The sequence below is a fragment of the Nomascus leucogenys genome, chromosome 4, assembly GCF_006542625.1.
Source record: "Nomascus leucogenys isolate Asia chromosome 4, Asia_NLE_v1, whole genome shotgun sequence".
NCBI lineage: Eukaryota > Metazoa > Chordata > Mammalia > Primates > Hylobatidae > Nomascus > Nomascus leucogenys.
In genome coordinates this window covers 112,758,859-112,773,249 of record NC_044384.1, presented here as the reverse complement: position 1 = coordinate 112,773,249, position 14,391 = coordinate 112,758,859, and the positions used below count along the sequence as shown (strand labels likewise).

General features: G+C 43.8%; 1 protein-coding gene across 3 annotated transcripts in view; it reads right to left on the bottom strand.

Annotated features, from left to right (window-relative positions):
• Nucleotides 1-14,391, bottom strand: part of SCN10A (sodium voltage-gated channel alpha subunit 10) — a 91,549-nt gene that overhangs the window by 26,296 nt on the left and 50,862 nt on the right. For 2 of the 3 annotated variants that reach the window (XM_012510796.1, XM_012510806.1), the window contains 3 exons: nucleotides 4,858-5,217; nucleotides 2,922-3,368; nucleotides 1,460-1,600 (listed from right to left, as the gene is read on the bottom strand). In XM_012510796.1, coding sequence (XP_012366250.1) covers nucleotides 1,460-1,600; nucleotides 2,922-3,368; nucleotides 4,858-5,217 — 948 coding nt within the window. The remainder of the gene's footprint in view (nucleotides 1-1,459; nucleotides 1,601-2,921; nucleotides 3,369-4,857; nucleotides 5,218-14,391) is intronic. The other variant, XM_012510803.1, reaches the window with a different exon arrangement.

Here is a 14,391-nt window from a genome sequence, read left to right as displayed (position 1 = left end):
AGACTGTAAACCTTCGGGGCCCCTGATGGAGTGCTGGCAATGGCCCGAGACACCGTAATTACACCCATAACGACTCTCAGCATTCACTGGGCTTGAATATTTAATCATGGAGTGATGCTGCAGGGGCCTGCTGCCCTCCTGGCAGCTCCAGCCCTATAATGTCTCCAGATGAATTCAATTAGGGGTTGAAGCTGCTCTCATATTAGTAAACCTGATAGCTTGGCTAATGGACCCAAATGGTGGGGCGGGTCCCCATCTGTCGCTGTCAGGCCCCTCCTGCCTAGCCGGGGTCATGGACAAGAAAACAAAAACAAAAAACCAACACCCAGAAGTTGTGTACTGAAAACACCGAGTAGGGACAACTAGCCAGGGGAGTCCTTGGAACATTTGGGAAGAAGCACGACATCCACGTGCAGAATGTGACAGCCCTCACCCAGTGGGAACCAAGCGGCTTCTGTTCACCCACAGCCCCCAAATCCCGTCCCAGCCCTCCCTCTTATCTTACCCTGCTGTGGTCAGCCTTGCCTAGGGCACACAGCCAGTAGCTGACATTCTTCAAGCTGAAGGGCTTGATAACTTTGGGGATGAATTATGACTTCCTTATCTCTGTTGAGCCCAGTACCTGTCACATAGTCAACACCCAGTGGCTAGGGGCCAAATTAAATTCTTGAATTGAAGCAGTGTTATTAAAGATGCTAAACTTTCATAGACGCCTCTTTCCCTATAGCTTGTTTCCTTCAAGATTTGTAAGTGAAACCACATTTATTTGTACCTTGTATAAGACAATCCTAAACCTCAAATCTTCCAGCTCAGTCTCTGTGAGGCTGTCACTTCACTACTCACCTATAGAGAGCCTCTCCCTAGCCCCAGGCTGCTTTTGCCTAGAGAAAATGACGTGGACAAAAGAAAGCAGGGGAGAATCACAAGGGAAAAGTTCCTCATCTGTGAGCACCTCCAACTCTTATTTGCTGGCCCTGAAAGATATTTGACTTTCTTTGTGCATTGTCTTTCGTTACCTTTTTTCTTGGCTGTCATTTCCTGGGCACTTACTTTGTCTCAGGCAGGACCTAAACATTTGACAAGCAGCATCTCATTTAAGCTTCAAAATAATCCTACCAAGTAGGCATTACCATTCAGTTTCATAGATGAATAAATGGAGGATCAGAGAGGTTTAGGAACTGATCTTAGGTCCCACAGCTTCTGGAGTCTCACTCTTTCTTTCTATACCTACAGCCACCCTGGAGTGAGATTGTGGCAATGGTATATGGTGAAAGTTGAAATCGTGCAGATTAGCCGGAGGTTGGGAGGGACTTTAAAAATTCCCAGGATAAGAAATGAGGTTATGTGGTTGAGTGCAGTCTGGAATACCCCATCTTCACTCCCACCCTCCAGCCTCTACCAGCCCACTGGTCAGTGTCTGGCTGGCTGTCCAACCTCTCCAGGAAGCTCACATACCTACCTCGGCAGGGGCCTGAGGAACAGACTCATCTTTCCACGTCTCACCCAGGGATGGAGCCAGGTCCTCAGAAGATGTTCCAGTGCCTGGGCTCCTGGGTGTCAGGTGGTCCTCACACCTCTCAACTTGCTGCAGCTGCTCCTGCTAGTGAGAGAGGGTCCCAACTGGGTGCCTGGCCCCACCCTTAGATGACCAGTTCTAAATTTGAAGGGATCTTGCACATCACAGGCTGCCAGAGACAAGGGTTTCATATATGCAACTCACGTACATACACATATACATACACGTGTGTGAAGTGAGCATGAAGACTATAGCTAGATAGACCTGTGTTTTATCCTTGGTCTCCATTAATTATAAGATGTGTGGCCTTAGGCAAGTTGTTTAACCTCTCTAATCTTCGTTTTTCCCGTCTTCAAAATTGAAAAGGCTAGATCTGCATCATTCAGCTGTTTTGATGACTAAATATGTTAAGTGCTTGTAAAACACTTTGCACGAAGTGCTTGGCTCAATAGATGTTAGCCATGACCATTGTTATTTGTCCAGAGGTCAAAATTGTAGGGAACTTGGCCACCTGGAGCTCCCTGAGAGCCCCAAAGTAACTGAAAATGCTTCTGAGTAGCAGACTGCTGTCACAGAGTTCATGTCCTTTACTCTGGGGATGGTGATGCCCTGCCCTCTGCTGTCACCCAGACAAAGGCATGTAAAATATGGCAGCTGATAACAGCAGCTGCTGGAACACAAGTGACGACTGCGGGGAAGAAGGCTATGGGAGAGCTACAGACTGAAAGCACAGCTTTTCTGGACCACTTAGTAACCTGGCCAGCAGCCCTGCATGTTCCTGAGGCCCCACAGGGATCCCTGCCTTCCCACGCTGGGCAGAGGTGAATGCCCTGAGTTACTGAGAAGAGGTCAGCGGGGGTTGATATACCAACTTAAGGTAGTAAGGAATAGTGCCAAGTATTTAAAAATATATATTATCAAATGGCTCAAATGTGCTTTAAATTAGTTGGTGCCAAAAGGAGTGTGTCATTTCCCTGTGATATCACTTGTGGGGAAAAGCTGGCTAAATGAGTCACATAAGAATCAGGACTTCTTAGGATGCTGGTAAAGATTAGATGAGCCTTGCTCTTGGACAACATCCTGTTCTTAGAGAAATCTCATTAGCATCTCATGCACAGAGCCTGGGTTGGGCAGAGCGCATGGGACAGCTGTGTGAAAGACAATCCCCAAGCACCTCGAGGTGGCCTGTTGCTCACCTGCTGCCCCCCACTCCCTGTTTGTCTGCCTGGGGAATTCTGACTCTTTCTTCTAGGCCCTGCTCAAATGCCACCTCCTCTGGAAAGCTTGGCATGGTTTAAACTTCTTTATGTCAAGGTCTCCTCTGCATTTCCCTTTTGCCCTTTGTCACTCAAGCCCTGAAGCTCCTCCCCACTGCCTGTGGCTGTCCCTTGGGGATAACTCTTACCTGTCCTTTGGGGATCACTTCCTGCTGGGAGCTCTGAGCATCTTCCTCACCATCATCCTCCAAGTCATCAAGATCAGATTCACCTTCAGCAATGGGCACAGAGACCCACACAGTAGGATTAGCGATGAAGTCACTGTGCTCATCCCTGGGGCCTCTGGGAGCTTGGAGCCCTCCAGAGCTCCCCCTGGCCGTATTGGCAGCAATGTGGTTCTCAGCCTTGGAGCTGGAGAGTGGGAGTTTCGCCACCAGCTCGGGCTCTGCCTTGGGCCTGGGGAATGGGCAGGGCCTGCTGAAGAAGCTGCAAAGAGCCTGCTTGGTACGATGGCCAAAGACCTGGATCCGTGCCAAGGCCACCTGCAGGTTGTTCACCTCCCCATCATCCTCTGGGGCTGTGAGGTTGTCAGCACTGAAAGAGTTCAACAGCAGGGCGATGAACAGGTTAAGCACCTGAAGAGAAGGAATGGAAGGGAAGATTGATCAATCTCTAAGCTGAGCCCCACATTGGCCTACGGGGTTAGCAGCTGGCTGGCACGACAGCCATGGCCTGGGCCTCTTCCTGCCCACCTGGGATGCTGTCCCTTTTGGGGGAATGGACATTCTGAGAGCAGTTGAGGGAAAGTTTGGGGATGTCCTGGAGTGACCCGCCTCAGTGGACGAGGCTTGGAAGCATATTTTCCACCATAAAGGAGGAGCCCCCTGCTGAGCAGAGGGACATTTAGGGACAACAGAGAGAAGGCATTGGCCCTTCCTGCAACCATCCTCATGTGCCAAAGCCCTGGGCTCTGTTCCTGACTCTGGAATCCTGGGCACATCTTGCTGCTTCCCGTTCTTCACTTGAGAGCAGATGAACAGTGGTTGTGAAGACAAAATGATACGAGAAATGTAAAAGTGCTCAGAGGGGTAAACTTCCTGTCTGAGAGTGAGGGGCATCTGTGGCTCTACAGGGATGGTGGGCTCAGCCTGGAAGAACAGAGTTTCTGGGATGCAGCAGAGGAATCTCTGGCTCAGGGGCCAGGGTGGAAAAGACTGAAGAGTCTGGATTTGTTGTTGCTTCCGTTTTCTTGGTTTAGCTTTCTTCTGTCTATAAAACTCTCGTGAGGAAAGAACTCAAGTTGGTTGATGTCCAGGGCAATAAGAAAGGAGCTTCTGGAAGACTGCATCCTCCCACACAACCAGTCAGTCCCAGGAGGGCAAGGACCCCCCATGACCAGAGTGGGTGGAGACAAGCTGAGGGCAGGGGGCCAGGCTGGGGTGGAGAAGGGGTATTGGGGCTTATTGGCAAGTGAGTCTCCAGAGGGGCTTCCTCCAAACATGGAGTAGATTTTGTTATTATCTCTGTGGCCTTGGATGTTGTCTGTGACCCATTGTGCCCCCTCCCTGCAGCCTCTCCCCCTGCTCCCAGCTAGGACCTGTGCAGCTTGGAGAAATCAGTCAGCTCTTACTTCCCTGAATAAAAATGTTTTCTGAGCCCCCTTAGATTGGGGAAGGACATTTTTCCTTTAACAGCTAATAGACACCATTTATTGAGTTCCTGCCTCAGCCCAGACATTGCATTAGGCGATTTGCATATGTCATCTCCTGTCATTTAATTCTCCCAGTAAACCCATGAGTAAGCACTATTTTCTTGATTTTAAGGAAATTAGATCTTGAGGAGATTAAGTTTATTGCCTGGGGTCACCCACCTAGTAAATGGTGGAGCAGAGATTCTACACCAGGTCTTTCTTTTTTAATCATATATTCTCATTCCTGCAAGTCAGGCTGCCTCCCAAGGCACACTTCTTGTAATGAATCCCACAAGAATTTGAAAAGTTTGAAGACTTTTCAACAAGAGAAGTACAATCTGGGCATAAAAATGCAGATCAAAGCTTTTTCAGTTAACCCAGAAGCCTTCTCCTTTCCCCAGGAGACAGTGCCCCCAGCAGGGCTCACCACTCACCACCAGATTCCCTAGCACCATCACCGTCAAGAAAAGGATGAGACATATGGATTTTTGGCCGACTTCCATGCAGGCCCACATGTTCTCAATCCACTCTCCACAGAGGATACGGAAGACAATGAGGAAAGAGTGGAAGAAGTCGTGCATGTGCCAGCGGGGCCAGTCTTCATGGGGTGCGGAGATATTTTTTCGGTTGCTACGGTAGTTTTCCCCTAGGAGCTGCTTGCCAACCAGAGCAAAGACAAAGACAATGATGGCCAGGATGATGGTGAGGTTCCCCAGTGCCCCAACTGAGTTTCCGATGATCTTGATGAGTGTGTTTAAGGTGGGCCAGGACTTGGCCAGCTTGAATACGCGCAGCTGCAGAGAAACAGAGACTGTCAGGTTTTGGTAGCTGTGCTCATTACCTTTCATCTAAAGTTTTGCCTGGAAACCAAAGATCTGGGAAAAACACAAGGCCTCTCATCCCATTAAACCAGGGTGTTTTCTGGAAGCTGCTTTCAGAGACCTTTCTTCCTATGCTATAAATTACTCAAAAATATGATCAGCCTTCTATGATTCCTAAGTATCAATGTGCTTCATTGACTATTGGCCGAGTCAGGGTCTTGTACTGGGGTGGTGGCCTTGCGATTTGTACTCTATTCTATAGCCACAGGCCTGATCCCTCCTGAATACGGGCCTCTTCTGTGGAAGTGGGGTGGGTGTGATGGGGCTCACAAATAAGTGAGAACAAGCTTATTTTTGACCCAAATAGAGACCAGCCTCCTTCAGGTAGGGGATGACTCACTGCATTTGATAGTATTGGCAAAACATCTCTTAGGGCATTTCTCATCTTGGGGCAGTGGACACCATCGGTTGCTCCTACCAGCTTTGAAACTGCAAATGTCCATGATTTCATGGACTCAGCATTCATATGTTCATTTAATTGACCAACCAACCTACCCCCCGGAACACCAGCCGTGCAGGTACACGGCAGTGTGCTAGCCTGTGAGGTGTATGAAGAGAGGTGTGTGGGCTCTTGCTCTCATGGAACTAATGATTTAGTCACTGAGAAAAGATGAAGTCTCAAAAAGTCTTCATTGTAAACTCAAATATGCTAAGTCCCACAAGACAGCAAAAGCATCAAGCATAAAAATGTATAAATGTTTTAAAATATCTTTGCATGATTCTCTAATTTGTTAGGAAAAAAATATCTGAGCTCAACTGTCAGTCTATCAGTCAAGGTGTGTTTATGGAGGACCTACTAAGAGCCAGGCTGTGGCTTAGGTGCTAGGATGCAATGCTGAACAGAACAGTGCAGCTACAATTTTATCACCCATATCAGTGAGTAAATCCCATGGGAGGAGGTTTAATCCTCTTATAAAGTAAGTACCGTATACACCTCTTTATGTGATGGGGGAGAGCGGGTCCACGTTCACCTTACACCCAATCTGGAAATTACTCTCCTTATATGGGAAGCAGAGCTTAAAACAACAACTCTGTGGACTGGTCACAGAGGCAGCTGATAAACACAAATAAAAACTGAGCATTAGTAACTAGTATGGGGAGCAGGAAACGTAGTCCATGGCCTGCCGAAGGTTGTAAGCCTAGCAGGAATTTCTCCCCGCTTTAAGACTAGATCCCAAAGAGCTATACCCTTCATGTAAGGATGAACCACAAGCCCAGGAGAATGCAAGGAAAATCGAATGGCTGGTGCTAGGTACTAGCTACAGGAGGAAAATTGACGCTGAGCATTTGGAACAACAAAGTGGTGCTCATGTAGGATTTTAGCTGGAATTCACACTACCTAGGTATTTTAAGTTGAGAATTTAATTTAGAGCAATTCTACAAAGTGCTCTGCAGAATTAAATGTGAATACTCTCTGGAGGAACCGGCCTTTATCACAGGTTTCAAAGTATTCCCTCAAAAATTGTTTAAGAGTTGCAGTAAAAAAACAAACAAAAACAGAAGGAATGAGTCATCAGGAGTGAATGAGATCCAGAAGAAACCACAGATGTGGAAATAGTCATTCCATTTCTTTAGATGATATAATTATTAGTCAGAGATAACAGTATAATTAGGTATAATATGTTAAAGAAATAAAATAATAACGTGAAACTATGTGCAGAGAATAAAAAAACTATAGATAACAATAACAAGTTGTGAAAAACACACTCTTAGAAATGAAAAATATAATACTTAAAATTAAAAATATTATGAAGAAGGTTTGCATCAGATTTGACACAGTTTGGGAGAGAATTAGTGAATTGAGGATATATCAGAATAAATTATTTGGAATGTAACCCAGAGAGACATAAGATGAAAAATATCAAAATAGTGTAAGAGACATAGAGGATAGAATGAGAGAGTTTAACATCTATCTAACCAAAGTCCAGAAGGAGAAAAAAATAGAATGGAGTGGAGGCTATAATCGTCCACATAATGTCTGGGAACTTTCCAGAATTGAAGAAAATTACAAATCTAAAGATTCAAGAAGTCAATATATCTTAAGCATTATAAATGAAAAGAAATCCACACCTAGACATATTACAGTGAAAATGTAGAACACTGAAGGTGGAGAGAAGATTTAAAAAGCATCCAGAAAGAAAAGAATAACAGTTAAATTGAAATCTGACTGCTCATTAGCAACAATGGAGGCTAATTGTTGGAATACTATCTTCACTGAAGGAAGATGAAGTATCAACTAGAATTTTACATTCATAAGAAATGTCTCTCAAAGACACGGGCAAACTGAAGAGCAAATTTCAGATAAACAAAGAGGTTATGGCCAGAAGACACTTATTAAAAGAAATTCTAAAGGAGGTACTTCGGGTAGATAGAAAGTGATCCCAGAAGTAATGTGTAATGTGTAATATACAAGAATGTGAAACTGTGCTCCAAAGCGTTAAAGAAATCAGTAACTAAATTTTTAGGCTTACAGGATACCAGATAAGAAACAACTCACTGAAAATCTGAAACTCAAACTGTGTTCCAAAGAGTAAGAAATCACTAACTTACAAAAATTCTTGAGTTTTTAGGATAGCAGATAGGTAAAGAAACAACTTGCTGAGACACTGAAACTCCCTCCCCTTGTGTGATGATGAAAAAACTGGCTGAAATCAATTGGAACCAGGATGGTTGACTGGAGTTTGTGCAAATGAGCTTGCTGACGTCATGGACTGAGTTTCCACTTCCTATTGCATACTAATTCCCCCCAAATTTGCATATGCAACCCATGAGTTAGCATGAAGAGATACCTGCGCAGGCCCAGGGACTCTCCAAACCTCCCCTTTCCTTCCACCAATCACCTGCAAATCCCGGTATCCACCCACTAAACATTTTCTAATAAAAATACTGCCTTGAAGACAGCACAGGGAGACAGATCTGAGCTTGACCTCCTGTCTTCTTGCCAACCAGCTTGCAATATTAAGCTTTTCTTTTCTCAAAAACCTGGTGTCATAGTTTTGGCTTCCAAAGTCATACTATTGGCTTCTAGAGCATTGGGTGGCGAGCCCCCACTGGCTCTATAACAAAGGTATAAAGAGCAAGAAAGTGCTAAGCATGAGAGTGAATCTAAATAAACATTGAATGGACACAACAACGTCTTGTGAGATGTGGAAGACATTGGGCACATGGTTTCCATTCACTTGTCTCCTCCCAGGCGCAACGGAAGACTTTTTTCCAGTTTTGCTTGCAAATAGTTGGGGTCATGTTAGTGGGTTCTGTCTGGTGGAATGGAGATGGAGACAGAAGTAATATACATGACTTTTAGACATAGCCTTAAACCCCCTGCACTTTTTCTTTCCCTTTCATGTTCACCATAAAGGTCACTAATTGAAGATGGTCACGATATGGAATAATCCTAGATCCTTGAGTCGCTACTTGAAGTAGACACTCCCAGGAGAGCTTCCCAACAAGCACTGAATGTGCTGTGAGACATACATCTCTATTATGTTAACTCACAGATTTAGAGGGTATCACTGCAGCTAGTTGTACTTATCTTGAGTAATGGAGAAATTGCTTCATTGAAAAAGGTATTGCCTTTTCAAAAGCATCAACTATGTGGCACTGGCTTAATGATCATGTGGTGGGCAACAAGGAAGCTGACAGGAGAAGGCTTGGAATGTCAATCTATGTTATTCAGTGACAAAAATATTGCTGGTAAAAATTTTGAGGCAGATCATGAGCCTCATGAACCAGCAACCCTAGGGGAAGGGTTTATTAAACCTTAGTATTGTGGGTCAGTTGTAATTGGCTATGTTGGTCAAGACAGTACAAGAAAGAGATTAGCTCAGGAAAGATTTAGCTGGTTTATAAGAAATAAAAGAAAATATAATCCAGAAGTTTAGAGCCTTGAAGATTTAGGGAACTGTACTGCTTCTAGATTCCAGGCAGTGAGCAATGGGATTAAGTCTTCAAATGTTAAGACTAGTTAAATTTTCCAATTAAATGAAACAACGCTTAGCAAAGCTTTTAGTAATGGTGTAGCCACTGTTTCTTGTGCAAGAGAAAGGTGTAGGGAAAGGAAAGCAAAGAAATAAAGAACAATCGAGAACTTTGTCAAAGAAAGCACTTTGTGTGGCAGTGAGAGGTCTGAAGCCATCTAAGTTTTTGAAGTAATTGTATTGTGAAATAAACCATAATCTCTGACTGAAAAAGCCTTTCACTGTTTAAACCTTAAAACGAACCTTGGCTTTCCATTTTCCCACAAGCAGGAGGCAAACTTTGAAGGTTATATTGGCCTCCTTCAGGCATGGCAAAGTCACTTCTTGGAGTCCCACCTAGAGCTGTCTGGCTTGCATTAGGCTATGACATGAGTGAGAAATAAACCTTTATTGGGGTAAGTTACTCAATTTTAGGGATTGTCTGTGTAATAGGTAGCTTTATTTTTCATTGATTAATAAAAATTTTTATAAACAAGATAAAATTAAAATACTTATCATTACAATAAATTGGGAAAGGATATCTGGAATGAAAAATTGTCTTGGAGGAAGGTTAAAGATTTTAGCTAACTTTTGGCTTTGATTAAGTTAACTAATGGAGAGTTAATTTATGCTGTAATTTCTGCAGCCACGACCTCCTGGGCTCAAGTCATCCTCCCACCTCAGCCTCCCAAATAGCTGAGACTATAGGCACGTGCCATCGTGCCCAGCTAATTTCTTTTGTTTTCTTTTTAAAATTTTAATTTAATTAATTAATTTATTTATTTTTGAGATGGAGTTTTGCTCTTGTTGCCCAGGCTGGAGTGCAATGGTGCAATCTCAGCTCACCGCAACCTCCGCCTCCTAGGTTCAAGCAATTCTCCTGCCTCAGCCTCCCAAGTAGCTGGGATTACAAGTATGCACCATCACACCTGCCTAATTTTGTATTTTTGGTAGAGATTGGTCTTCTCCATGTTGGTCAGGCTGGTCTCGAACTCCCAACCTCAGGTGATCCACCTGCCTGCGCCTCCCAAAGTGCTGGGATTACAGGCATTAGCCACTGCCCCTGGCCTTTTTATTTTTTTTAATGAGACGGAGTCTCGCTCTGTTGCCCAGGCTGGAGTGCAGTGGCATGATCTCAGCTCACTGCAACCTCTGTCTCTGGGATTCAAGCAATTCTCGTGCCTCACCCTCCTGAGTAGCTGGGATTACAGGTGTGCGCCACCACACCCAGCTAATTTATATATTTTTAGTAGAGATGGGGTTTCCTCCTGTTGGCCAGGCTGGTCTCCAACTCCTGTCCTCAAGCAATCCTCCCACCTCAGCCTCCCAAAATTCTGGGATTACAGTCGTGAGCCACCCGACCCGGCCCCCTTGGCTTTTAAAAAAAAAATTGGCATAACCTTGGAACCTTGATACCAAAACCTGGCAAGGACAATGAAAGTCAGGAAAATTATAGATCAAATATTACTCATCGATATGGATAAAAAAATCTTAAGCAAATTTTTAGCAAACTAAATCTTCCAATGTATTAAAAAATGCATCACGATCAAGCTAGGTTTAAGCTGGGAATGTAAAGTTGATTTAACATTAGAAAATCAATTAATATAATTCACCACGTTAGCGGATTAAAGGAGAAAATACATGATTATCTCAATACATGTAGAATAATTGTCTGATAAAATTAAACATCCATTCATGATAAATATTCTTGATAAAAGAGAACTTCCTAAACTGGTAAAGGTTTCTTATCTTTAAAAAAAGCCTGCTACAACTGTTAGAGGTGGTGAAATATTGAAAGGATTCTCTTTGGGATCAGAAAATTGATAAAGATACCTGTTATTAACACTTCTTTTCAACAGGGTACTGGATGTCCTAACTAGCACAGTGATCTAGTAAAAAGAACCTAATGGCATAAGGATTAGAAAAGAAGAAATTAGGCTGGGCGTGGTGGCTCATGCCTGTAATCCCAGCACTTTAGGAGGCCAAGGCAGGCGGATCATGAGGTCAGGAGATCGAGACCATCGTGGCTAACACGGTGAAACCCCGTCTCTACTAAAAATACAAAAAATTAACCAGGCATGGTGGCAGGCGCCTGTAGTCCTAGCTACTCAGGAGGCTGAGGCAGGAGAATAGCGTGAACCCGGGAGGTGGAGCGGCAGTGAGCCAAGATCGTGCCACTGCACTCCAGCCTGGGTGACAGAGCGAGACTCCGTCTCAAAAAAAAAAAAAAAAAGAAAAGAAAAGAAGAAATTAAACTTATTATTTTCACATGATGTGATTATGTTAGAAAATTTAAAACATTGTATAGATAAATTATTAGAATTAATAAGAGACATTTCTGGATACAAAAATGTTAGATATCAAAATGCTAGCCAAAAATGCCAGAAAAGAACATTTAAAAAGATATGCAAGATCCTATGGAGAAAATTATAAAAACCTCATGGAAACATTTTTAAACTTTATTGAAAGACTGGTATAGAGAGTATACTATCTTCATAATCAGAAGACTGAATTATGTAAAGATTATAAGTCTTCCCAAATTGACCTATCAATTATAGCAGTCCCTGATGGGAAAAACAATAGCAGTTTTGTGTGTATGTGGGTATGTAACTTGGCAAGATAATTCTAAAGTGAATATGAAAGTGTGCAGGCCAAGATATTCTTGAAGTAAATTAGGTGGATTACTTGATTTACAGACACAGATACATTTAAAGCTGCCATAATTAAGACTGATACTGGTGCCAGGATAGACCAATGGACTAATGGAGCAAATGGAGCAAGGCTTTAAGTGACGGGAGGAGAAGCAATGCTATTTTGGGAGAGAAGGAAGACAGACTTTTTATTTCTTCTTTTTTCCCTCCTCCCTCCTCTCTTTCTTTCCTTCCTTCAATCAATCAACAGGTGTTTATTGAGTTCCTATGTATGTGCTGGGCCTTGTGCTAGGCCCTTGGGATAAAATGGTAGACAAGAAAGTCTGGTTTTTGCCTCATGGGATAGCAGGACAATTGTAAATGCCAGGTTAATTTGATGAGGGAATCCAGCTTTAGATAGTGTGGTTGGGGAGGTCCCCTCTAAGGAGGTGACAAGTGCATTGAACACAGGTTGAGAATAAGCGAGCTAAGTGAAGACTAAAGGAAAAGTATTCCAGGCACAGTGAAAAAAACTTCAAAGGCCCAAAGCCAAGAAGTTCTCTGTTATGTGTGAATAAGAGAGAGTAGGCCTTTCTGGCTGGAGCAAAGTGGGCAAGCGGGAGACTGGCGAACTGGCAGATCCTGATTATGCAGAACTTTGTACACCATCATGAGGAGTCTGGGTTTTATTCTCAGAGCAATGGGAAACCAGTGAAGTTATTTGTAGCAAATGTAAGTACTAACATAAGATGTTGGTAATAGGGAAACTCTGTGTGTGTGTGTGTGTGTGTGTGTGTGTGTGTGTTGTGGGATTGATGGTATATGAAAGCTTTCTCCTCAATCTGCTCCAGTTTTCTGAAAACCGAAAACTGTCCTGAAAATAAAGTCTATTAATTAAAACCAGGAAACTGACCAGCTGGCGGTGATTTTTTTCCAGCATTTCTTACAGCTCAGGTGCAGGCAAGGTGGAGAGAAATATTTGACTTAGACTCTCCGGTGAGGTTTTGCCAAACACAAAAATGCAAAGAGGCAGAGGGGAAAGGTGATTGAGTTTGTTTTCAAGGGCATGATAATATTGGTGGGCTGTGAAATCTAAGCCAGGTCATGAGGGAAGTGGACTAGATCCCAAAAGTGTGTAGCTGGTGGGTGTGGTTAGGGAATTGTGCATTGATCAGCATGTTAAATCGGCGAGGTGGGGACAGGGCAGCATTCCCCTGCAGAATCCTGTAGGGGCAGATTGTGAAGTAAACTTGCCTATTTTTGGTCGTTTGGGACTTTAGACTGTGGGATCAGAACAAAAGTAGCACATAGACCTTAAAACACTAAGCTTCTGCTTCCCCAAGTGTAGTGGAAATGTTCGTATTTTATTAGAAAACTAACTGTGGGCCTGCCAGCGTATGGGGGTGTGATATCTTGCTCTCTTGACGATTGTGCATAGGTACCTTACATTGACCATTAGCTTGGGGGCCTGCCTCTTGACATCAATTTCTAGATACCTAGAGAAATCTGTCCTTCTAAAAATGTGATTTAATTCTGACCTTCTAAGATTTTCAGGTTATGGATAAAGAGTCCTACAGGCCTACTCTACCCTTCTCCTCCCTGGGATGGTGACAACACCATCAGCTTAGGCAGATGCCATCACCCAGCATTTCATGGCACAGCTGTGTCTCAGGACATGCTTTATTTGGTCTTTAGAGTGTTTTAAAAAATTGGATTACTAGCCAATATTAAAGATATTTGCACAAAAATCTGGATTTCTGACTTTTTATGGAAAATTAGTAACTCTGACAATAATGGACAGGCCATAGCCCGTCCCTCCCTCCCTCCCTTTCTCCCTCCCTCCCTCCCTCTCTCCCTTCCTTCCTTTCCTTCCTTCCTTCCTTCTTTCCTTCCTTCCTTCCTTCCTCCCTCCCTCCCTCCCTCCCTCCCTCCCTCCCTCCCTTCCTTCCTTCCTTCCTTCCTTCCTTCCTCTCTTTCTTCTTTCTTTTCTTTCTCTTTTTCTCTTTCTTTCTTTTCTTTCTTTCTTTCTTTCTTTCTTTCTTTCTTTCCTCTTTCTCTCTTTTTCTTTCTCTCTCTCTTACTCTCTTTCTTTCATCTGTCTTTCTCTTGCTTTTTCTATCTTTATTTCTCTCTCTCCCTGTCTCCTTTCTTTTTTGAGACAGGTTCTCACTCTGTCTCCCAGGCTGGAGTGCAGTGGCACGATCATGTGCACTGCAGCCTCCACCTCCCTGGTCTCAGGTGATCCTCCCACCACAGCCTTCTGAGTAGCGGGGACAACAGATGCGCACCACCAGGCCTGGCTAATTTTTTCATTTTTTGTAGAGACGGGGTTTCACCATGTTGTCCTTGAACTCCTGGGCTCAAGCGATCTGCCTGCCTCGGCCCCCCAAAGTACTAGGATTACAGGTGTGAGCCACTGCACCCGGCCTGAGATGGTCACATTGATTTCTATGTAAACATCCCTCCCTGGAGTTGTGCACTGCTTTGGGTCTGCCTAGGTG